Source organism: Plectropomus leopardus, chromosome 1, assembly GCF_026936395.1.
Source record: "Plectropomus leopardus strain MGB_pleo_1.0 chromosome 1, ASM2693639v1, whole genome shotgun sequence".
Classification (NCBI taxonomy): domain Eukaryota; kingdom Metazoa; phylum Chordata; class Actinopteri; order Perciformes; family Serranidae; genus Plectropomus; species Plectropomus leopardus.
This window is the reverse complement of record NC_142176.1, coordinates 38,530,390-38,557,458: the sequence shown is the minus strand read 5'-3', so window position 1 is coordinate 38,557,458 and position 27,069 is coordinate 38,530,390. Positions and strand designations below refer to the sequence as shown.

Genomic DNA, 27,069 nt, shown 5'->3' with positions numbered 1-27,069 from the left:
AACGAGGGAGATGCTCCTTTGCAGGGATTCGGCTGGCATTTTGGCAACTTTTACTTACGAAACTGAACTGAATGCTTTTACGTGGTTGTTTTTGTAATGAAAAAGTTCCAAGGTCATCTGAATCATTAAAAAACAAAACCATGCATGTCAATAAGGTAATTTCCCTTAACATGCAAGACACACCAAAACCTGCCTCCTTTCTTCTTTTGTGGTTTTAAAAATTTGCTTTTTCTACAAATTAGATTCTTTCTTCACCTTGTCCTATACTTATGAAATGAATAAAAATGAAAAAAGTGAAATACATCTTTCACCTTCAAATTGAATTTGCTGTAGAAATTTATTAGATACAAAGATGCTGCGGCATGTCAGAGTCAAAATATCCTAAGGGTCCAAAACCGCAGCTTTCAGAGCAGCCAAATGGCTAACAGAAATAAATTCATTTGAATGGCTGTTGATGAAATAATTGTTAAGGGGGTGAAGCAAATATGTGCAGAGTTTTTGCATATCACTTTTGGTTAAATTTGACTTCCCAATTTTTGCATTTGACAATTGCAAACTGTCTTGGAGACTATCTTTGGGGAAACAGAAAGCCAGAGTCAATAAACGAGTAGCCTACAAGCTGCGATGCACCATCATCTTTACATATAACCCTGCTTCGGCAAAGGAATGTTGCAAACTGATAAAGATAGCATTCATTTCTAAAATATGTACTCGGTTAAGATGATTCAGGGGCTTTCTTGAATCAACTGTGATGCTCTGCAAACTAAGGTTTTTTTGATGCTGCAACATTTGTGCTTTTTTTTTTTTAATTTGCTCAGTTAGCATTCACAATGCACTTTTTGTCAAGTGCACCAAACATAGAAAGCAAATGTCACGTGGTCAAAACAGTCACTTGTCTATTGGAAAGGATATCCAAGTGAAACTTATCAACACTTCCTGGTCTCAGAAATAATGGAGCAACCCCAAATGTATGCACTACTCGGTTTTCTTGTTTTACTCTGATGTTTCTATGACTCAAACATTTTAGAAGAAGGCAAACAATAAAAATGAGATGGAACGATGTCAAGAATCACATTCTTCACATGAGACAGTAGTGAATGTGGGCCGTGATGACAGAAACAGTCATAATGTGTTGTCCTTGTTACACAGACAACAAGCCAGGTATAGTCATAATAAGTTATGAATTGACACAGTTTTTTGGTTCACTTCTTATATTTGGGTTCTCACCAGTGTCAGCCATCCACTTTTTTGGATGGACCAGAATTTGATAGTTTGGCGCCCACCAGAGCTCGACTGATAGCTTCCACACCAACCAAAACAAAACGGAATATTCGATCTAATTTGGATAAAATGCATTAAACAGCTCAGTTGTGAAGCCACCTTTAAACAGAATGGAACCATTATTAATGCTATGAATAACACCTGAACTCTTTCCCTTGTGACGACTCATAATGTAGGTCTGATGGAACTGGACTGCATGGACATAACAGAAGCCACAACAACGAGAGAACAGTCACTGTCATTTTCCTCCATCTTTCCACTGACACGCACCCCGGCCCTCTGTTTTACAACAGCGCTGTGGTGGGAAGTCCCCTGGACCACACAGACACAAGCACAGCACAGATTGGACTAATGATATGCTTCCACAGAGCATCTTCAGTTCTGAAGCATGGCCCAGGACTTAATTTTCAAAGGCCTTTAAAGGGCCGGACAACAATAGGCAGTCGCTGTGAGGACATGACCAGTTTACTTCCAGTTCTCCTGGTTTGTTGATGTTGTTGTTTTTCTAGCTTACTGGGGCAGGATTTAATATAACACACACTTGTATAATTTTGCACACAAAATGTGGTTTTCAAATTCAAATTATATCAATAATTAGCAGCAATACTAAGAAAAAAAATCATTATTTTTTGTGCAGCGTCAAATACTTAGCACTCATACTGCTCTGCACATAAAATGTGCTCGTCTAAATCAGGCTCTAAAAATTATTAATTAATTTAGTAATATGATTTCACTGAGTTTATTTTTTAACCCTTTAAATGCTCGGTTTTTATCAAGATACTACTATGTTTTAGATGAAACAAACAAAAAACAACTAACAAAAAAAAAAAAGATTATTTTCAAATATGCCAAATATGATAAAAATGATGTAATCGGGTGGAAAATAGTAAAAATTCCAAATTCCGAAGCAAAAGCCCAGAATGACACCCAGAAATAATACAGTGCATGTTTTTATGCTTTGATGGCTGTGTGATCAAAACTGCAGTTTAAATGGGTTTCAGTGGAGCAATTTTTGCACTTAACAGTATGAATATACACAATCTTGCCAAAAATGTATGCCATATGCATGAAGCCAAAGCTAAAATAGACAAAATTATCCCAAAAAATGAAGAATGGAAAGCGCAAAATGTGCCAAACAGTCCCTAAGGATTAATGAGTAGGCAAATAAGTCTACAACACGGTTTCCATGCCATCAGTCTCATTCCCCAGTACTGATGGTATTTGTTTAAGCGGTAGAAAAATATACAAATGCAACATTGTAAAAATTAATTGTTAAATGAAAACTTAAAGTACTTCATATTCAACATGTTTTCTGATTAGTTCATTCTTTCAACAAGCACTCTGCAAACTACAGAGTCATCTGACAACCAGGGCAACTGTGTTGCAATAAAGTCTTTATGACTGAGTGACAACCTGCCTACCAATCTGTGGCCTCTGGGGGCATCAGATAAAAAGGCTTTCTTTATTTAGACATAATGTGACCATCATGGCCTGAATGTCAAGTGCAACTGTATAATGAATCTAAAAAAATAGGTGCCACTCCTCACCCAGATGCTACCAACCCCCTATGAGGCTCGGTAGCAACTAGGGCTGACCCAAATGCTTCAATGATTTGATTATTGGCGTGGTATTCGACGTGACCCCAAAATCCCTAATAGTCCATTAATTAAGAAATACTAATCCAATACTATTCACGATGTATCAGCATTGATTATTATTAGTCATTCTCAGACAACGACATTTGAAACTCTCCAGTCGAGAATTATTTAAACTGGGACAGCTTAACCACATCGGATACACTTGCAAAATGCTGAAAAAGTCAGGCATGTGAAATGTTTTAAAAGTGTGCCAGATTTGTTTTGCAAAATATAAGTGTGGCATGTTTTTACAGAACATTATGATGTCACAGTGTAGTTGACCTCCGATCTTTTGGATATAAAATGTCATCACATCATCATTTCATCCTACAAAACATTTGTGTAATATTTTGTCATAATAAGCTGATGACAAAACATGTTTTGTAAGGTCACAGTGACCTTTGCCCATCAAAATCTAATCTGTTCATTATTTTGTCCAAGTGGATGTTTGTGCCAAATTTGAAGAAATTCCCTCAACGTGTTCTGTTTGACATTTGTGTGAATTTTTGTAAGAATAAGCATTTAAATCATTGTCTTCTGGGCATTTTTTTGGTGATGTCACAGTAATCTTGAACTTTGAACACCAAAATCCCATGAGATGAGTCCAAAGAAAAGTTTGTGCCAAATTTGAGGACCTTTGACCACAGTAATCAGTTCATCCTTGAGTCCAGATGGATGTTTGTGCCAAATTTGAGGAACTTCCCTCAAGGTGTTCTAGAGAAATTACATTCACGAGAACAGGACAGACAGCCAGACAACCTCAAAAAACATAACACCTTAAGACACGGCTTTCGACACAGATGCATAAAAATGCCAAAAATTAACAGACTCCAGCTTCTCTAACATGACTTTTTGCTGTTTCTTAAACCTTTTTATTTCAATAACATTTGGACTGTCCAAAGAAAACAATCAATTTGAATATGTCAGCTTGGGATTGTGGACATCGCAACGACTTTCACTGACATATTGTAGACCAAATGATCAGTCAATTAACTGATAAATAATAGTCTGATTAATTAATAATAAAATTGATCCATTTCAGCCCTAACACACTGACACTGCCAACCTGTCTGACAGGGTTTGAGAGGATCTGCAAGAAAAATGAGAAAAAAATGCACAAACAGGTGCGCTAACATGACAGAGGCACACCTGTAGGGCAGATTACACTTTCAGTGTCAGCAGGACATAAATGTCATCATCTGCCCATGTCTGCAAGGGTCCACCACATTCATCTATCCATCAGTTATCTGTAACTGCCTATCCATTGCACTGTCACTGGGGGCTGGAGACAATCCCAGTATACCCTGGACACGTGATAATTGATCATTTTCTAAAATGCTCATCCCTCAAACTGGTTTTTAAATGCCTTCAAAACTTAACACCAGATATTTTATGCAAATGTATCAGCAGGCAAAATAGTGGTAGGAACACCAGGGGCGCAGTGGCAACTGTAAAATTGCACATTGCACCTCCTTGGGGCAGACAGCTTTTTTCCATAAAAGGCTCTAAAATGTGGAACACACTACCAACTGAAATAAAATTAACACAAGACATATGAAAGCGCTTTGAGTGGTCAATAAGACTAGAAAAGTGCTATACAAGTACAATCCATTTACCATTTATCATTTGGATTTTTAACAGAAGTGTTAATGCATGTTATTATATGTAACCTTAATACCTTACCTTTCTCCTTTCTGTCTTTACTAAAAGGCTACCTAGGGACAGGAATTGGAAACTAGCAATAGCTATTACATATATATGTGAAACATCAGTTACAGCTTGTTTGTAACAGGCTGAAGGTGTACTATGAAGAAACTATATAAATAAATAAATAAATCCCAGAGCTGACACATAAGACAGACAACCATTCATGCTCACATGAAGCCCAAAATTGAAGACAGATTGCACGCACTGACCAGCTGCCAATTGTTTATGTGTAAACACATCAGACACCTGAAGGAGCAAAAACAGAACCAAACGCCTTCTGCTGTACATGCTCACGTCTGTTGGAGTTTATCCAGCCCTAAAAAAGCTTAAAGTGAGCTTGCTCCAAGTGGGGTTTGTGGTCTGAATATATACTGTATGTAAATGAAATATTGGCAGGAAGTGATGGGTAATAGAGGGCTATGATGTACAACAAAGGTCCACTGCTGGAACCGAATTGAAGTGGGGACTTTCCAGGCATATGTTAGCACTCTCAACAATTCATCCACCAGAACACCCCAACACCAACATTTAATGGCATTTATTATTTGTTTTATTCTATTTGTTTCAATAACTTTTTGGAATTTAACTTGTTTTATACACAGAAACTGTACAGCCAGCATGTAGCACAAGTCATGCTACAGGGCAGACTCCTTCATGAAAGAGATGCTACAAGTCTGTGTGTCGGACGATAAGAAGGCCTCAATTCATCATCACAAAAGTGTTTATTCAGGGAAACTTGACAGAGCATTAAGCTCTTTTACAGCAACCATGACTTCACATCCGGTTGGCTAAAAGGATATATAACATATGATTGCAATAATACGATAAAGTCCATAAAAACAAATCAGTAACGCCAATGTCTGTCAAGAATTAGAGATGGAAATAAAAACTTTAAAAAGATGAAAAAAAGTTCAATAAATAATAAACAAATCTGCCACTGGTGAAAGAAATATAATTAATTTAATATTAGTTCAATTTTCACTTGATAATATCATGGGAATATTGAAGTCCTTATTCCCCATATTTTTATAGCAGTGCTTGCTATGAATCAATCAGTGAACATTTATAACAGTACAGACACAACAGTATTTAGTTTAGATGTTTTTGGTTTTGGGAAACCCTCTCAGTCTACTGACAATATTCTCATGCTTCTTATTTTGAAACTAGGGCTGCAACTCACTATTTTTAATATAGTCATTAAGGTTGTCTATAAATATGAAATCACAAGATGCAAGGGCTAAAAATAATGTCTTCAAAACTCCTTATTTAGTCTGAACGACAATCTTAGAATTCAAAAGGATTCAATTTACAGTGATTTGAAATGCATAGCTCAATTTAACAGCGTAATAACAGCAAAACTATGCTGTCTGTACAAATGGGAGCATTTGCATGGTTTAATTTCTATAGTAAAGAAACAAGTATGTATACTTGTTTCCTAAGTACCTGTAAATGCAATAAAAACTGTATTTTAACTCCATTCAACTGATACTGCATGTGCACATCTATAGCTGTATATCTGAGTTAATGAGTGGGATTAATTTGGAACTACTATATAACTGCAATGTAACAGACTTTCATTTGCATGTGTTTGTGCTGGATTGTTTAAAAGCCAATTCTGATTGGGTTCAATATATGGAAGTTTAAAATTATATTTCTGATCTTCTACTTTCTCAAACATTGACAAAAAAACATGAACAACAAGAGTGATGCTGGAGTTTTAACACCTAAACTAAAGCACAGTATATCTTCTGTGTATCTATTTGCCACATTCTATATATTACACCGCAATTTAGAATTAGAGCACAAATGCATGAGCTAATATTAGGCAAAAAAGAGGACTAACATGGTGAAAACAGTTTTTTTAAAAAAAAAAAAAAAAAAAGCCTTTCACTTCTGTTTCTTAAAGGAGCAGGACATCATATTCTTCTTTATTCCATCCTGCTGCGACAGTCAACAAAATAATACATGTAGTCAGTAATCCCTGGTCCATATAGCAAGCTGACCGTGAACATGACCTCTACGTCTCATCATATTACCCCTCTGTGACCTGTGTGTGTGTGCATGTGTGTAATTCACTAGAAAGTTGCGAGACATAGCCTCAGGGATACACATTGGCAGACAACTACATGATGCTGTTACAAACACACACACAGACACATACACCCAATTTACTCTACGAGCATATGGGAAGGTTTATACTGTATATTCGAGATAGAACACATCAGTATTCAATGACAATTATCAGGTCAGTGCAACAAAAAAAAAACACTGTTTGCATATATCATGCACACACATAGAGCTGACTCACAAGAAGTGACTGCTTTGCTTTGGGTGGAAGATCTGCTGAGGAGAGAAAGAGGAAGGGAGGACCCGAGAGGAGCAGGAGGAGGAAGAGGAAGGTGATGGGGAAAGAGGAAGAAAAAGTGCTTTCTAAACAGCATGGATTCAACCTGCTGACATTGGCAGACAGCAGCATTTTGCTTGGCTCCTGTCTTGAACATGAGCCTGCATGACACCAAAAAACACTAAGTATCAGGTCCACAAGTGAGGATGAAAGCATACAATAAACTTGGGGTGGCAGGATGGCATGTTGGTTATATAGGCTGTCTACAAACCGAAGGTAAAGGTACGACTGAATGCTGCAAGGATGTTTAGACTGACCCTGCATCCTATCTCCAGGACAGAAATGATCTTAATATTAGAGAATATTGATAATCCTTGCTGGGACTTCTACATTGCAGATGTATCTGTGTCACTTAAGGGAGCTGCGCAAAATCTGACAATTGGCCGCAGGTGATGTTACTTAAGTCAGAGCCAGTTGGGACTGAAGACTACATCTTTTAAAGCAGTCTGAAAATAATCTGGGGATATAGAGTTAGATAGAAGCCAGCTCACCAAACCTCTGTAGCTCCTCATCTGTGCTTTATTGGCTCAAGGCTACATTAGCCACTACAAGCATAACACACAGAAATCTCAAAGTTGTTGGCTGTCTAACTGCATTGTAGATAATGTAAGCACTAAGGGTTTACCGATACTGTTTTTCCAGTGCTGATACCAGTAGGGATTATTAGTAGTTAATGCAACCGATAACCGATATTTGGAACCGATATGCATTTGACCCAAAGGTGACATTTTTAATTGTTTATTTAGTCTAATCAAATCTTCAGTTAACTATCCTATATGACAAAAAACAACAAAATGTGATCCCAAACCTTCATCTAAATGGGAGACAGTTTAATAACAGTATGCATGATATTTAACAGTTTGATATTATAGATATTTGAACATTCACACGAGAAATCTGTCATCAGTATACAGCAACCGATCAATTCCACACACTGCACCCTCTCTGGCATTTATACAGAGAGTCTGAACAGGGATCTTGTGGGGAAAAAAGGGCAGAAAGTTTGCATGTCAATGCCTAAGTCCTGCATACACCTAATAATTAAAGCTGTCAAAACCAGCCTGTTTCCAAGAACCAACAAAGAAAAAAACTATTAATCCGTTTGTTCCTTCTGACGAATGGCTTCTTCTTTGTCAAGTTATAAACATCGATTAAAGCCACATTGTTTGCTGTTGAGTCAAAGGGAGTTTGAGGGCTGATGACTCAATGATTCTCATCCACTCTCTGACATTCATGCAGTGCATCCTTGGGGATTGGGGAATCGAGGTTGTAGTGACCCATATATATCAAGAGTGAGCTGGATAGCATAAACAAGACGACCATTAGACACCAAATGAATAATAGATGAAGACAGAGACAGTGTGAGAGAAGGGAAGGCAGGGAGACGCCTGTAAGGTGGAACTTCTTAACCACTGATTCCCCAGTTTTATTCATCATTGCTCTTGTTTGAAAATCAGCGCTTGAGAGAATAAAAGATCTACAGGATAGATGATTATAATGATATCATGTTTTCTGCCAATGATTTGTATTTAAATGAGTAGAACTATTTTAAGTTCAGCAAAGTCTCCATGCAAACCTTATCAATCTAAAACACTTCTACTGCTAAGAATAAACCTTTACCTGCGGTTACGGGGTGATTCAACAAGAGGCATTTGAGATGTAACTCATGTTTCAATAAAAAAATACACTGAAACAACTCTGACATCTCACAGCACCACAAAACCTCTCACTTTATTCCAGCCTGCACTCTGTAAAACAGCAGTACAGATGCTGTGTCATAGGTGCTGATGTTGCTATGCAACCAAACCACACGGTTTTCAGAGAGTAGAACATTTTTTCAAGTCTGTTATCATCTCAAAATCGTTGTATTTGGCAGAATAGTGATTTCCCATTAGTAGGAACCCTTAAAACTGCCTTGATTTATGATCTGCATGGTTGGCGCATCCCATTATACAGCTCTCTGAAGAAGCTACTCCAGAGTACAGATGAATGGCCTGCATAGCTGGAACTGCTAATGCTCTATCATAGGATAATAAATGCTAAATATTTTCATCACTGCCATGTCTAAAGTCCAGGCGCTTTAGTTAACAAGTGTTACGCCCATGATACTGAACATGCAGTTCATGTGGACTGAATTTAGTCAATTTGATGTTGTTTTAAATTGTTGGACTAGTCATAATTTCCCAGAGCCCACAGAATGTCAAAAAGCTTCTTGTTCTGTTCGACCAAGAGAAAAATAAAAAAAATTCAATTTACTATCACATAACGCAAAGAAAAACAGCAATAACAGTTTAGAATCTCGAACCAGGGAAGGTTAGGCATCTTCGCCTGAAAAAATACTTTGACAGTTAATTATTAAAGTATTTTCTACTCAGTGAAAATGATTCAGTTAATCAATGATTCATTTCAGTTCAATTTTTTTGACATTACAAAGACAACCCGAGTATTTGCATCACCTTCTCACTCTGAATTCCCCACATGGTGCCACTCTGTCAGTGACCTTCCGTGTCTATGATGTTTTAGGTATCCTTTGGCGTCAGCTGTTTACGCTGCCATTATGGTGATGTCAATAAATGCATGTGGTTGGATGAAGCAGTATGGTCCTTACGTTTACGCAACAGCGCGGATTGTAATGATGGTTAGGATTATTGGCAGCGTTATCACCTGATGCTGACCTTCAGTGCTTCATGCGCACATGACCGCTTTCGTCTAGCTGCGTGCATGTGGATGGGCCTGGTGCCTTCCGGCTGTCCACAACCATACAATAAAAACTCTACTGGTTCTGTCTGACTGCGTTTTCATCTGACATCCAGCACCTTTCGTTGAACACGAAAGGTTGCTTTTGATGTCACACTTGTACGCCAAAAGCGCCAGAGCGGCGCTATGTGATGAGTTCAAAGTGAGAACGGGTCGGTATTTGGTATTGGTATTACACTAAAGGATCTTAAATATAACAATTATCAAATGACAGAACTCGTAAATCCAGAAAAAATATAATAATAATTGGTTTTATAGCTAAAGGTCCACTTGCACCCAACATATAGTATAACAATCGGTCAGTTTTCAGAAGACTAACAGTCAGACTCAAAAATTTGTCAAACATTTTGCTCATAACACAAAATCATCTTATCTGACCTGTGCTCCCATGGATCTTTTTACAAAGTTGCTTAATACTGAGTGTTCTGATATGCTACATACACTATGACAGTTAATACTGCATCTGATTGGCTAACACTAGATTTACACAAGTCTTGAGGCCCAATTCCAATTTCTTGCATATATATACTGTATATATGTGTGTTTCTGGCACAATGTTTCACATGCCATATGCAAGCTGCTGTTCCTAACTGGACTGTACACTGAACTGGCTAAAAAATAAATAAATAAAGTAAAGCAAAAGCAAAATGCTGAATTACTTTAACTGGATTGAAATGAGTCAATATATTTACTTTTCTATAAATACCCTTTGATGGATGTGTCCGATTAATATTGATTTGATATTCAGGATCATACTTGCGTATCACCTCCTCCTTCATGTCTTACAGCAAGCCAATGATCTGTTCTTATGGCACAATAAGAGAAGTGCTGGCCATGACCTCTATCACTTGGGGTCATACAGCTCTAGTGATGAAATGCACAGAGTGTAGAGGAGAACAGATTTGTGTTTGATATTCAGAATGGCAGAGACAAAGACAGAGAGAAGACATGGGTTGACAGGCAGACAGAAAACTGCATGGGCGTCTGAACGGCAGACATATTGACAGAGACTGTATCATGAAGCATTTGATGGACACTTTTCAGCCACAGCATCTCGCAGCAGCAGAGGCAAGAGCGAATCGGTGCATTTAGCCTGGGTGGGTACTGGACCATTAAAGCCTGGCAGTAGCTGCTGTGAGTGCCATGCTGGAACCATCAAGCTGCAGAACCACTGACTGACAGACACACCGATTATACAGACAGACAGACAGAAAGGCAGGGAGACTGGGTGTCTGACGGCTGCGCGGCTTCTCACGCTTTCATGTTTTCCTGCCAGATCAGCCTGACACAAAATCAATGACGCTGCACTCTCATGGACACGCACTGAAAAAAAGGCGAGAAGGACGGGCCGAACATGCAGCAGTCATGCATGTAGCTTCCGGATTCTCAGACCCAGGCTTGACGACGGTGATGATGATGAAGCATCGCATGTAATTACCCACCTAGGTTTCACATGTAACGGAATGTGCCAACGTTGTTAGTGTGTGGGTCCATTACCGGACACAAATTCCATTTTAAAGGCCTCTCCAATGTGCCCCACAAACCCATCGAGGTGAATGGAGTTCATTTAGGCAACGGACACAGAGCTTTCCTGAGAGTCACGGCGCTCATACATGCAGCACACACAACACACAATAAATGCGTAACATGGCAAAATGTGCCCAACGCACAGGGAGGAAAAGCGAAATAACTGTTTTTAGTGTGTGTTAGGGGTGTTTGTAAAGAAACGTGGGTGAGGATCAGAAGAATGTCCGATGCCTTGGCGTTTACATGCGCAGCCAATATTCTGGGGACGGGGGGGTCGCACCAACAACCCATCGGGCCGCAGCATCACTCAGTAAAACGCTTACTCTTAATCTCAGTATTGAAAAGCTAAAATCAAAATATCAAGGTGTGTGTCCTGATATTATTTCAACATGATTTGGACTGCAGGGAGGAAAGCACATGTGTTTAAGCGCGATCACACATCCAGTGAAACGTAAAAGCCAGCTTTTATTTACCTTCATGTCGTTGACAATCGCCTGGAATAGACCCCCGAGGGCCCCGCATTCCTTCTCCACGGTCTCCATGTTTGCCAAATCCACCATTCACCGGAATTTACAGAAGCGCGCACCAACTGCGCGCTACCAACACTCAGCAGGAAAAAAAGAAGATGAAAAATATATTTCCACAAAATCACGACCGGGCTCTCCGGTTTCTCCTTCAAACCGGGAGACCGACACTAACGGAGGGATGCAGCAAGAACAGGAGGAGGGAGGGAAGTGGGGGAAAAAAGAAAAGATGCCGAAAGAAATAGCTTGCTGCGGTCTCTTCCAAGCGAAAGGGAGATGGGTTGTGAGAGAGGAAAGATGGTCTCTCTCTCTTTCTCTCTCTCTATCTGTCTCTCTCTCTCCCCGGCTCTGGGTCAGTCAGGCGGTGAGACGTTCAGATGCCACCGGGACGACCGCTCTTCTTGGCGCAGCCAGCGCTACGCGGAGTCGGTGGGGACGCATGTGAAGGCAGCGGAGAACCGGAGCGGTGGATCGCCGTGTGTGTGTGTATGTCAGGGTCTGTGTCTGTGCGTTCGTGCATGCATGTGCGCGTAGGTAAAGGCAGGCTGTGATTGGTGCAGAGGTGGTGGGCTCAGCGGTGCGGGGAGAGCAGCCAGTAATACGATCCATGCAACTGCAAAGGAGTCAAAAAAAGGAGGCTGGACCACTCTGGACGGCCTGTCACATGGCCGCACGCACGCACAGACACAGCATACACACACACCCCGTAGACCACCAGTTAAAATTCAGCAGGGGGTTAATGTCAAATAGATCTAGCTACCAGAAGAGTATGTGCATGTGTGTGGGAGTGCGTCCTGATGACCCTGATTCATTTTTTTAATAGTATAACTTTCATAACCTTTTAGTGACCTACAAGGACTCCCAGTTAGCAATTTTTGGTTCTGAGAATGGTACAGTGCAACTGCTGCACTGTTTAGTAAAGTTTTCAGCGGTATGTTTTAAGAAGTTCCCAGAATGTTCTTTTTAAAGTTTTGGTAACATTCTCTATAAGCATCAACAAATGTTAAAAAATATCTTTTTTCATTCTATGATCTGTAACCTCTCAACATCACCAAAACATCTTCAGAATGTTGCAGTTACTTCTTAGTCAGCATTTAACCTTATAGGGACATTATTTGAAATGATAAACATCCTTAAAACGTTCTCTGACCTTTAGAATAAAAACGTTTTCTTTAAAACATTATTTCAACTTTTAGCTAACATTACCCAGCATTGTGTGCTTGTTCCCTGCTAGCTGGGCTGTTATTTTAAAATAATATACATGAAACTTCCTTAAAACGTGGTGGGATTGATTTCCTATCATTTATTTGGCTTACTAATACAGAACATAAGCTACGTCAAATTATGACAGCAGGTTGGGATGCAACGCAGTAAACTCGCACAGCTAGTTTCACTCTGTTTTGACTGAAATCTGTTGAGCTGGGCTTTGTAGGGGGGGTCTGAAAAAGGGGAAAAAACAGCAGCAGAGTTTGAAAATATTTTATTTACCTATTTATTTAATTCTTGATTTTATTTCTAAAGGGACAATGCACATTAATAAACTTTGCTGTAAATGTGCCAGTGTTAGCCCTTGGCTAATTTTCAACTAGGTGTTGAGATAACCACTCAAACAGAAATACATGAAAGCCTGCAAACAATTAAAAGCATGAATTAAAACATAAATGAAATGAAATAAGCCAAGTGGTTCGCATGTTATTCGACATGACAGGATATAAACAATTAACCAATTAAACAGCAGGCAAGACCGTTTTGCACAAGATATAAGCATCAGCAAACAAGGTTTGTGGGTCTGTGACTTTGGTGCCTAATTCCAACCATCGCGACAGTCGGTACTATTGTGTGAACACAGGGACCGTGCTGCTTTATCCCACCACATGCGCACATGTTAACAAAATGGTAATGGGCTGCACTGCGTCACCCCAACTTGATGTCATCCCACCACATGCATTTGTTGACATCATCAGCATTCCAGAACGTAAACAGCTGATGCACAAGGATACCTAAAACATAATTGACGTGGAAGGTCCTGACAGAGCAGCACAATGTGACAAGCTTGGAGTGAGAATGTGTTGTAGTGAGAATCCATTCTAACCCCCTCCCTCGGGGCAAAAAAAAAAAAAATGTCCTCTTGCGGTGGAGACACACACCAACAGGCAAGACCCTGTAAAACTACCTTGAGTTTCTGCAGTGGAAATGGGTCTACTATGATCTAAGGGTCTAGCTCAGCAGTTCTTAACCATAGGTGCGGGGACCCTTAGGACACCTAAGAGAGAGCTCTTTGGGGTCCATAAAGAAATGACTTACATATAGTACTTTGTTTCTTCAAAACTATAGTAGTAGCACAAAAGTCTTGATTCCCCAGTTGAAATTGTTGTGGTAAGCTTTTTTTTTGTGAGACAGCCATTAGCTCATGTCAGCTATTTCCACTATTTCCTGTATCAGTATGAGAAGAAAGCTAAGTTCTCCTAAATCCCCTCAAATGCAAACAGAGTTTTGGCAGGAGCTGTGTTTGGAGGACTGCAGAATGTTACAGTTCCACTCACTGGACAAGATGTTTCTAATATAGAACAGTTATGTCACAAAACCTGCAATGTACTAAACCTAAGCCCACAAGTCCACAGCTGGCACTGGCTCTGAAGAGGGGACCCAGCTAGCAATTTTTGGTTCAAAAAATGTTCTGACAATGGTGCAATGCAACAATGCAATGTTTTAGTCATGTTTTCAGCGGTAAGTTTTCTTTAAGTTCCCAAAACGTTCTTCTTGAAGTTAGGTTGACATTTTCGATAAACAGTAAAAAAAAGTTTTATTTTTTGATTCTTGTTCTTCCTTTTTTCTTATGTAACATTGTGGGAATGTTTCATAAAAGTAACATTGTTCTGTCACCTCTCTGTCATCTCTCATAACATAGCATCTTAGTCAGCGTTTAACTTCATAGGGACATTATTTGAAATAATAAACATCCTTAAAACATTCTTTGAACATTAGATTAAAATGTTTTCTTTAAAACATTATTGCATCTTGAATGTTCACTTTAGTTGTACTACTTTTACTACTACTATTTCTACTACAACAACTGCTACTGCTGCTACTGCTACTACTTCTACTACTAGTGCTACTGTTACTACTACTAATCATAATAATAACAATAACAACAACAACAACAACAACAACAACAATAATGATAATATTAATAATAATAATACAAGTAGTATTTTCCAGTCCATTTTTGATCAACTATTACCTTTGCATACTTTCATACAGAAACCATTCAAATGTCAAAATGTGATGCTCTTCAAGGACATTTATGCCTCTCTTTTTTTTCTACATCTTATGCCTCACAGTATTGTTATTATTATTTTTTTTACTTTTTCAATTAACTTAATTTTCTTCCTCTGACACTTTTTCGTTTCTTTAAAGCAGTTCAGCTTTAATTTTGGCCATTTCTTTTTCATTTTGTCATATATTTCTCTATTTTCAGCCACAATTCTGAATTCATTTTAGCTTTAAGCATTCACATGCATATTCTGCAGAAAATGCGTTTTCTAGCTGTTAATAAAATAATAAAGTCACATACAGTAGCACATCTTTTATTTGCTGACATATTCATTCATTTGTTTATTTTAATGCGCATACAGTGATGCAGAAAAGGGTGTCATTTTGTTTCAATAATGAGAGTGAACATATATTAGTTTTCTGCATCAACTTACTTTGGAAATCTATTTATTTATTTACAGGAAAACACTAAGTTTAGGTAAATATGAGGCAAAACAATGCAGTAAGACTCTAAGGCATTCTGTATTATCTCTATTAAAATATTTATTATACTGTAGATCAACTTTTCTCATTTAATGTTATCGCTGCTAACACAAACATCTTGAATGGTGTGGTTCCACGCACACTTTGTGTAAGCAGCACCATTAGAAAATATTATAATTGCCTGGGTGGTGCAGAAAAAAATATATACTCTGGGAAAATGTACTTTTTTGAAAATTATAACAAGAACGTCCCGACCGCTTCGCTGGAGCAGGACTCATCCTGAAAACGTTTTTTTTTTTCCACTAAGTAAACCAGAAATCAGGGGCAAAACAGCTTGACATGTAGAAATCATTGAAGGTCGCTTACCGTTAGATCCTCATCGATCCTGCTATCGATGTAAATAGATCTAATTGATGAAGTAACAGGTGATGCGCCACGTGCGTAAAATGCGCACAGCGCTTCTGTCAATGTGCAGACGCACATATCGACCCAGCTGCTATGTGATGAATACAAATATTTAACAAACTCAAAAAGAGGAATAAAATAGATACACAACTTTGCAGTGAACCTACACATGCTCAGTGATGGTACACAGAATATGGCTAATTACATTAAAATTGAATTTTGATGTGCATTTAAAGTGTTCTGGAGCAAAGTAAAAGAGACAAAACTTAACATAGTTAGATGTAGGCAACTCAGAGATGGTCAAATATAAATAGTAAACATTCCACGTGCAGTTTGTAAAACAGTAAGCCCAGGTGAGGTTGCAGTGGGCCCATATGGCTCAAATATTTGCAGAAACCCCAAATTAGGCCTTGCTGTTCAGACACTGTGAGTGAGGAGGCAGTCAGGTGTGCAGGCTACATTTTCACATTAGATATATATATATATATATATATATATATTTTGTTTTGTTTGCTTTCATACTACCCCCACTCCCCTTGTCACTTAGTAAACAAAACATATGCTACTGAAGTAAAAATGAGTACTCGTCTTATATTAATAAAAAAATAATTAATTAAAAATGCATAAATTGCAAGAAGATAAATTTACCTAAATAAAAAAAAAGAAAGTAGCTAAATATAAGCAATCAAATGGCTGCCTTTCAAATTATACTCAGACAGTTTCAAACATAGACATAAATACATAGATGCTGCAATGATTGTATTGGCCATACGTTGCCCCATGTTGGATGTGGCAGGTCTGCCCTGTTAACAAATACAAGTAAACGTAACAACTGTGGGTTTTCTCAATAAAAAAAAGCCCTAATGTTTATATTTAACTGATTTTGATTAATCACATTTTAATATTCAATGCTTTATAAGTACTAATAATGACAATCATTTAGACCAAAAAAAAATAAATAAATTCTGCAATCAAAATAAGTCACTGCAACTGGCAGCGAGTCTGCTTTATTTTCTTTTAGCTGTGAAGTGATATACTCCATGACAGAAAATATAACAGTCTTACTTTATTGTATACAATAACATTTCATGGTAAAATAAATGTAAACTTGCGGCAGGCTACTATTATAGATATGCACAACATATTATGCAAGTCAGTTGTATTTACACAGTAAAAAATAACACCCACTAAAAAACTTTGAAATTGCTGCCACAGTTTGCATCAATTTTATTGATTTAAATTAACATGTTTTTATTTTAATTCAGTGAACAGAATTTAAGAAAAATAAAAACGTCCATATTTTTTTGTTTCAAATTGAGTCTATTTTGTCATTCGGTTTTGCATGTAGAAATTATGTATCAGGAAAGAATAAGTGCTTTGTGTGCAGATGACAAATAGGCAGGTAAAGGAAAAGAAAAAAGCAAAAGAGTGATTTTAATTTGAATTGAATGATTTTATTAATTCATGTGAAATTATTCAAAATGCATCAGATTTAATAAAGACTATTGGCTAGGGATTTGTAAATAAATGGTTACTCATATATGCTAAATATTTCTACTTGATAATTATGTCTTCAAACTGAAATACCATAGCATGGGTTTTTATAGTGTACTGTGCGTCATTCTGACATGAGTGTGTATTATAGTCGTTCTTCCTGCGAGACCACGACTACTGCAGAGTGCCTGCACGCAGGTCTGAGAGACCCAGGGGGCCTGCCACCCGCAGATTGTGTCTGTGCTGCAGCGGTGACCAGGTAAGATATCTGATTTTATATTTTGGATAGAAAAAATGTTTTTGTCCTACATTGTTCTCAGTGTTATCTGTGTAATGAATGAACTCACTGTAGTCTGACATCCTCTTGTCTGTTTTTGACCTTCCCCAGGTTCGGACTTCTGAGCTGAAGCACCAGCCCTTTGCTTCTGCTGCACCCCCTCCCCAGAGGAGGAAGTGGAGCTTTGTGGCTCGTCCTTCCGAGTCTTCTGAGACTCCTGAGGTGGTCAGTTTAGTTTCTACTCCCGAGCCCTCCACCTCAGCTGGTGACTTTGCCTCTCTTTTGAATTTGGTCCCTAGGCCCTCTGCCACCATCCCGCCTGAGGACCTGCTGGCATGCTCTGATGTGGCCCTGGGCCCCCAGCCCTCCACTGCTTCGCCGCCTGACGACGCCCCTCTGGTGATCCACAACCGGTCTGTTGAGGAGTACCAGAGGATCTACCACGAAGTTGTGGATGGCATGCTGAGGTATGCTGTCAACATCCTGACTTTTAAAATCAGATAATCTGCTTCAATTATGATTATATTAGCTTTTTAATCACACGCATCGTTATGCCTTAATTTGTGTTTCCTCTGCTCCTCTCAGGTACAAGAATGGCCGACCAAGCAGCGGCTGTGGGAGCGTCTGGAGCGTCCAATGTTCACTGAATCAGTCAGTAAGGACGGACTGGTTTGTGTGGACGTGTCATACGGGGCTGGGGACCACCCCCCCCCGTATGACGTGGACATTTCAGGTGAACCAAAGCCCCGGACACCGCCTCATAAACGAGCTAAGAAATAAACGTTTCTTACTTAAGCTCAAATATATAAATATGTAAATAATATTGTCACGTTAAGTTAAGCATTATAGTTTCAATTTAAGTATTATAGTGTTAAGTTAATGGAGTTAAGTATTGTAGTTTTAAGTTAAGTGTTATAGTTTAAGCTGAGTAGTAGCTGTGTCCTGCAAGACCTCTCCGCCTTCGTCACTCTGCTGCAGAGACAACCCTATCCAAGTCATCTACTGCCTCCACCCTCTGCCAGCAGCCACCCAATTGCTGCCTGAGCATTCACCTGCTGTCTCTGGTCTCCTGCCCCAACATCCACAGTAGCCACTAACGGCCACATTCAGGTTTAAACTTCGCCAGCTACAGCCTCTGCCAGCAGCCATCGCCTCCACCTGCAGATTCTGGCAGACAGCTGATACCAAACCTTCATTTACCACCTCTAAAGTGTCCTGCTCCACCTGAAACCAAGAGCCTCTCATGGCCACCTTAACTTTTTGAACAGTGCCATCTTCAAACCTCCACCTACTGTCTCTGCCACCTACTGTCTCTGCCAGCAACCTGCAGCCACCGCCTCCACCTGCAGGTTCTAGCAGACCACTGCTGCCAAAACTCCACTTACAGCCTCTGCCAGCAACCTGCAGCTGCCGCCTCCACTTGCAGATTCTGCAAGTGGAGGCCACCAAACCTTGATTTACCACTGCCTTGTAGTCACCCTATTTTTTATCGTACTATCTTCAAACCACCACCCACTGCCTCTGCTAGCACCCTGCAGCTGGCGCCTCCACCTGAGCCTTTATCAGCCACCGTAACTTTTTAAATGGTGCTATCTTCAAACTGCCACCTACAGCCTCTGCCAGCAGCCTGCAGTTGCCTCCTCCACCTTCAGGTTCTGACTGACATTTTGGCCATAACCCCACCTGCAGCCTGTGCCAGCCACCTGCAGATTCTGGCAGACAGCTGCCATTTTACCTCCACCTACAGCATCTGCCAGCAACCTGAAGCTGCCGCCTTCACCCGAAGGTTCTGGAAGAAATCTGTGGCCAAAACTCCGCCTACAGCCCCTGCCTGCAATCTGCAGCCGCCTCCACCTGCAGATTCTCGCAGATAGCCTCTGTCAGTAACATGCAGGTGCCGCCTCCACCTTCAGGTTCTGACAGACAGCTATGGCCAAACGGTCACCTGTAGCCTCCCTGCAACCTGCAGCTGCTCCCTCCACCTGCAGATTCTGGTAGACAGCTACCATTTTACCTCCACCTACAGCCCCTGCCTGCAATCTGCAGCCGCCTCCACCTGCAGATTCTCGCAGATAGCCTCTGTCAGCAACCTGCAGCCACCGCCTCCACCTGCAGATTCTGCGAGACCACTGCTGCCAACATAGAACATCTGAGGTTGAAACTTTTTGTTGTTTTCTCCAGGCCCTGTTGGACCTCAAAAACTTTAAGATCCACCAGAGGCTGATCAAGGACCCACCTCACCTGCCCAACCCCTGCACGCTTTCTTTTTCTCTCTCTTCCTCCCTATAATATAATATAATATAATATAATATAATATAATATAATATAATATAATATAATATAATATCTAATATAATATAATATAATATCTAATATAATAATGTATATATAAGTCTTAACAGCAGTTTGCAAAATGTAAAGCAGTATGTTAAATGATTATATATATGCACAATAATAACAATAATAATAATAATAATAATACACAGAGGTGTTAGCAATGATAATACAAATACCAGTAATACTAATATTACTACTCCTCCTACTACTTCCACAATATAATATAATATAATAAAATATAGTGTAATATAATAACCCCTCCGAGAACCGCCACCTTAACGTTGTGGAGGGGTTTGAGTGTCCCTGTGATTCTGGGAACTGTGTTGTCTAGGTGATTCTGGGAGCTCCCAAGGCAAAGTAGTGCCAGGGGAGGGGCCAGACTAAGAGCAGTACAAAGAAGACCTAGATGAATACTAACTCTTGTTAATATCACCATGCTTGTAGCATAGAAACTTCAATTCTGTAAAAGCCTCAATCAGCTAAAAACATTTTTTTTTTCTGAGGCAGTTCTTGCATGCGTTGAGATTGTGGAGTTGATGGTATCTCTCAAACCTGCATGGGAAAGTAATCAGTTATTTTTTTTCTTTATTTTCCCCCTATTTCTTCATTTTTTAAATACTTTTTCCATACATTTTTATATTTTTTTATGGTTTGTGATAGATAGTTGATGTCCGTTTTGATGTGCTGTATTCAGTATAGTATTTTTTGTTGTTTTTGGTTTCTTTTCATGGAGACAAGCGAGAGTATCAGAAAGTGCCAGTCAACTCTGCTCTGACTGGCCCAGTCTGATTGATTCAACCTGAGAGCGGATTGACTCACAATCAAGCAGATCACAATCACCTGAGATAAACGTGCTTGTGTCTTTATATTGCTTGCTCTGCTTTGTGATCTTTGCTTTGTGAAGATCTCTGTTAGATCGAAAAGTTGCACAATTAAAAAATTACTGGTAGCTTTTAATACAGTGTGCAGATCTTTTGTTTGATTTCATCTTGGGGCTTTTCTAATATGGATCTGTTCCAGTGTCTTTCCTTATGTTTGGCTTAGGTAAAACAAAGATAAAAAGATGAATCCGCCACATATTTTACATCCATAGACCAATGCAAAAAGTATTGTACTCAGAACAGGCCCCCAGGGAGTCAGTCAGACTAATTTTAAAAACACCAAAAGACTTTTTTTGCTATTAGACATACATTTAAAAAAGAGGTATCTGTAAATCCATTGTTTGAGTATCACAACCCCAGTAAAAAAGATTTTATCAGTTTGGTACAATAAAAGTCTAATAAGTCAAATAACTTCATCCCCATTCAAGTTAGTGGAAAGCTAAATTTGAAGTTGGCCACTTGGCTGCCATAAGTCTTTCCTGCACCTGTTCTGTGGGTATAAAAATGCGGAAGATGCAGGTAATTTTACACCCTGGAAGGCAAACATTTTTGGCTTCATAAGAAGGACCAGGCGCTCCAACCCTGTATCCAGTTCTCTTTATAGATCCATAACTTGGAGTATTTAAGTAATATGATACTGTAAGCAAGCAGAGTGATGCTTCAAAGGTCAAAGGTCACAGTGCCCTGGATATTTCTGTGACCACTCATGAATCATGTCAGGGAGAAGTGCTGGGAAATGAGACAGGAATAGATAGTGGTGGATAGGATCCTTTTCTTGTATCAGACTCAGGCAGTAAGATGTTATTGTCACATGAGAGCCTCATGATGATTTCAGAACGTGGTGTCTTAATGTTACATTTTCATTGGAAAGGCCTTTGTGGCAAGCTGAAGGAACCCCAGAAGTTATTAACTCGACTCAGAATAAATGGAAGAATTCCAAAAATCCAACTTGAATCTCAAATTTCACACAACACACAATGTTATTTACACAAACAAACATGCTCAAACCTCATGCCAAATTTTCAGCATCCTGAGAGAGACCTCATATGGTTACTGGAAAGGACACTCCCATGTGGGCATCTCTAGTTTGTGTGTGTGTGTGTGTGTGTGTGTGTATACCATATGTGCACTCTATATGTTTGCGAGCATTAACTTGGGTATGATGGTCCTCTGTTGTAACCTTGACAGAAGGAAGGATGTAATCCATATCACATAGCCAGTGCTTTTTTGTCTTTTCTTTGCTGTTCCTAAGCGTGAAAGTGTGTCCTCTACACAGTTGGCTCACACACTCTCTGGCCACCGTAAAACCCAGCAGATTTACCGGTTCCCTCAGACTTGGCAGAAAACTGAGGAGCACGTGTTCAGTGGCAACAATATCCTCCTTCGGGTCTCATTATCTCCCACAAGGCCTTTCCTGAAAGCACACTTCAAAGAGTCATGAAAACAGAGTGGCTGTATTAACAGCTGTGTATGGTAAAGTGACAGATTCCAGACAGGTTAAATCAATTTGACAAGGTTTTACTGCATTCCTTACTATGGACCTACTTTCTATTTGAAGGTATCTCACATGCAGCTACTGAAGGGGCAAACAGTCCTGTCTGTTTCCCTTCATACAAATGAAAATCCTGGTTCATTTTTTTTTTCACTTGTTAACCTCTTGCTATTTAGCTCTCTCTGACCAGTTTACACTTTGAACAATAGGACTTCCATTTTCTGTACAACAGGCATTTCTTCACACTAACTAAATACTAAACTGTAGCCACTTGGTCCTGACCCTCAGTTGCCTAAAACCAATGCCCCGAAGAGCACCCTTTTTGTGTTCAAGCAACTGAAAATGTGTAAAGAGCGATAAAGTCGATGTAGAGCAGAGGGGAGCGGTTTTGGAAGGGTCAAGCAAACATTGGACTTTGACCCTGGAGACCAATGTTTGTGTCTTGTGAGTAACCAAAAGCTAGCATTCAGTTAATTTAACTATGCAATGTCTCATCTCATGTGTTGGAACAAACAAAATTATTTTAACCAATTCCTGATTTTCTTCTAAACCATGAGCAAGTAGTTCTGTTGCCGAAACAAAGTAAATATATGCCACTTTGAGTTAATTGTATGTAACAAGAAGAAAATGTACATTTCTTTATGAAACTGAAGTTTATTTTGAAAAAGCATTATGCATTGAGTGGAAACTGACATCCCAAACTGACACAAGAGGGTTACCTAGAGCATCATAGTTTGATGCAAAGAACCATTGACACATGGGGGTCCAGTGATAAATTACAGCTAGTAGCAGTAATAACTGAATTCCAGACACCAATTTGGCTCTAGCAGTTAGAATAAAATGAACACTGAAAGGGTTGCAGACCGACAATGGACAGCATAGATTAAAATCACAGAATCCCCCCTCATACAACTAACATTTACACTAAGAAAGGATCATCAGTATATCTGGAATTTTTGCTGTTTGCCTGCTGTGGAGGGGCGCTGAAGTCTTAGTGGATACACATTGTACATGGTGGAAATGCTGAATAAAATAAACCAACTAAAGTGAGCCCAAAGTTCTCATTCACTCCTTTAGTAGGCTGTCATTTAATCCACTCTCATTCTCAATGCTGACATTTATTTTAAGTGATCAGTCAGCTTATTAGTGCTCTCTCAGTCCAAGGTATCAAGTGAACTCTTTGACTATTTCAGAGTCAAACTCTCTGTCTTACAATCATTTCCAGGGCATAAAATACAGGCTTTTTAAAAAAAACATTTTTGCATTAAATGGCTATCTGTTGCTTTCTTAACCTGTATTTGAGCAAAAAATCTGGACCATCTGAACCTGCTGATAGTTACAACACTAAAGCATGAGAAATAAATTAAGAAAAGGGAAACATTTTCCCCTGTGCCTTAAAATGTGTGTGGTAAAATTGTGCAGAAGATAAGGACAGTGGGTTTTCAAAGGGTATTTGTACATACCCTAAAAATAATTAGCATATAAGATGATTCAGTTGTCGCAGTGAATCACAGATGACAAAGCTGGACCTGTATGGAGTCGGCGTAGCATGAACATGTTTCTGTTTTAAGAGACAGATGTAAAATACAAAGAGGCTGAGTCACATCCAGCACAGAGGAAGCTTCAGCTTGTCATTTTGAACCACTGACTGCAGTCCCCTCACATAATTTGGATACATAAAAGTCTGTAAATGACTTCAAATGTTACTGTCACAAGCTTTAAGTTTTTGAAATCTATACCAATGTCAGTCATTACTGATAATGTCTTAAATATATAAATAAATGTATTTAATTAATTTTTTTCCATATTTACCACCACATTACTTACCTTAAAGGTTTATTGACAAACATAGATTATGATGTGCATCATAGATAGTTGTTTATTTTTTCCCTACTTTTTTTAAATATAAAATAACCATTAGAAACATCACACACTGTAAAATCTGACAAGTAGATTTTACTAAAAAAATAAATAAATAAATGGAGGAAATCTTGGCCTTAATAAAATAAAGTAAGTAAGTAAGTCTTAATTTATGTTTACTTTATATCTGATTGTTAAGTTTACTTAAAATTAAGCTATGTTTACAAAAATTTGTTGTTTCTATATATATGGATTCTGCTGGTTGCAGACTAGTCAATCATATTTGCATTTTCTTAAAACATGTTGACAAAACAGAACTTCATTTGCAAAATTCTTTGTGATGATTCAGTTAAGCCAGACTAACTTGATTTACTAAAGTTGCTTACACTAAAGAACAAGATAATTTCAACGTTCGTTTTTAAGTTGCAACAACTTCACAAAATTAGGTAAAACAGATGAATTTAAAGTAAACTTAACTTTAAGATATACAGTGAACAGAAATCAGGATAAAAAGTCATAATTTCTTATATTTTTCAAGGCAATTGTTTCCAAAATTATTTTAAGTAAAATCAACTTGTCAGATTTTACAGTTCAGATATAGTTCTTCTGTGGTGAGTATATATTTTTAGAATTCATGTTGTGACTCAATGAGTTTGGAGTGAAAGCAGCTTCCAGCTCTGTGTTGTGGTGGACCCTGGGCAAGGTCAAGGGTCAGATGTCAGCTGACCGTGAAATCTGCTGACTATACACTTCTTTTGAGAGGAAGCGGCAGCAGAACTTGAGCAACTGATGCTGCCGACTGAAAGCAGATGTGAGCAGTTCTCAACAAAGCAGTGCCTGGCAACATGTGAGCTCGTTTGGGCGTCATCGGGCAGGTTGCTGTTTTATCATCAACTGGAAGGTCTCTCAAAGAAAGAGAACTTTTGGTTTTGTTTTGGCAAAAGAGGAACTAAAACTGTCAGTGACCCTTGCTACAATTTAATGGCGAAGAGCTGATAGGATATGTTAATTAAAGCCATGTATGTGACTTTGGCTGGTTACTGAATAGTCACAACTTTGGTTTCACTGTTGATAGAGCAAAAAATAAAGAATGAATAAATAATACTAAATAATCTAACATGCTGATACAGGAGGCAGACACAACATGAACACACGAGACAAATAAAAAGGAGCAGCTGGTGATTCCATTCACATCCCAGTATGCTATTATAGGAATCACACCTTATGGTTTACATCCAGTGCCAACATTCAGTGCCAGTGCAGAGAGGAACGTGCCCTTCATGTAGGGAGGCTGAGAGTCAGGGGGGGTTGAGCAGGTAGATGGGTGTGTAGTTTGTCCACCCTTCTCTCAGGAGACCTTAGTTTGCATCCTGTGGCAGATCTGTAGTTAAGGTTTTCTTTTGTATTAACCATAACCACAATCTTTTACTAATGTTAACTCAGTGTTTTACTTGCCTAGCTTCACCAAAGGGTAAAAAAGTTTACAATGAACGGTTCCCAGGATGTTGGACCATCTTAATTACCAATTATTTGTCAAGTACTCACTTGGTTTGTGGTTTGTTGTCACTGTGTAAACTGGCAATGTGTGGATCCTATGAGAACGGTGAAGTCATGGCCGCACTTTGTGCGCATTATGTTTTACACAAATGGCTATACTTGAGAAGGAGGACAACAACAATAACAATGACAGACTACAAAGCCGTGTTTGTGCTGCGACTCTACTGACTTTATTGACCTGTTGGTTCTCGTGCCTGCCTTCATTATTGTTTTGATGTTTGTATAAACTCACCGCCCTGCAGAAGAATGCCTTTAGGCGCAGGCGCATGGTGTCCTTCATGGGTGTGTCATTACAAAGTTACACCTGCAACTACTGGCCTGGCATGCATACTTCAGTGTTTTTGGTTGTTTTTGTGGATCTGTTTACACAAGGATCGTTTTCACCGTGTTATCATATGATTTTTCTTTTTAAATTGCAAAGGAAAGACTTTTAAGTTGTTCCTTTGCAATTTAAAAAGAAATTGCCCTACTAATATATATATATATTTTTTTGTTATTAGAAGGGCCGTTCTTGTCTAAACGTGGCCTAAAACTTAAACTTAGACTGTTTGGGGCAGTAAGTGCTGTTAACGGCTGTTACACGATCAGACTGAAACTAAACTTCACGTTGAAAACACTCTCACTACATTGACACCTTATTCGGATATTGTTTTTAAATTGGCTAAAACATGTTTTGGTATCAACCTCTCTATACATCAGGGTAATGCTGAGCTGTGGGATGCACGCCCCATTTGTCTCTGCAAACCGGGAGGGCCCCGACCGCCAACTACTGTATACAATACACTGACTATACATAAGTATCTCATACAGCCGCACTTCAAAAATCCACAACTATCACTTTAAAGTTTGAGGTTTCGGCAGTTTTTTAGAGCTAGTGAGGTGAACTCGTCCTTCTGAGCTCCATTGACCATTTCAGTGGAATTGCACTGCTAGACAACAGCCTGGGTCTATGTTTACTTCCTGTCAACTGATGTCACAAATATTCACAAATACTACAAAACATTCCAACAGGAAATACAAGATGACTTGTTTAGATTATTATAGATTTAAACTATCCACACAAACTGAATTAACTATCTCAGAACTGAATTCCATTAACGTTCTGGATAGTTTTTTAGTTTTTTTTTCAGGAAAATTCCTGAGAAAATACTTCAGGCAATTAAAAAATAAATC

At 39.0% G+C, this 27,069-nt stretch overlaps 1 protein-coding gene and 1 pseudogene across 3 annotated transcripts in view; one reads left to right on the top strand and one right to left on the bottom strand.

Annotated features, from left to right (window-relative positions):
* mtss2b (MTSS I-BAR domain containing 2b) overlaps positions 1 to 12,457 on the bottom strand; it is an 88,433-nt gene extending 75,976 nt beyond the window's left edge. Inside the window, exon 1 of one of the 3 annotated variants that reach the window (XM_088081001.1) lies at positions 11,787 to 12,457. In XM_088081001.1, the coding sequence (XP_087937127.1) occupies positions 11,787 to 11,873 (87 nt within the window). In that variant the 5' untranslated portion in view covers positions 11,874 to 12,457. The remainder of the gene's footprint in view (positions 1 to 11,786) is intronic. The other 2 variants (XM_088081003.1, XM_042484453.2) reach the window with 2 other exon arrangements.
* A 4,928-nt stretch (positions 12,458 to 17,385) lies between these two features.
* Positions 17,386 to 18,549, top strand: LOC148190466 (uncharacterized; annotated as a pseudogene).
* The last annotated feature ends 8,520 nt before the right edge of the window (positions 18,550 to 27,069 follow it).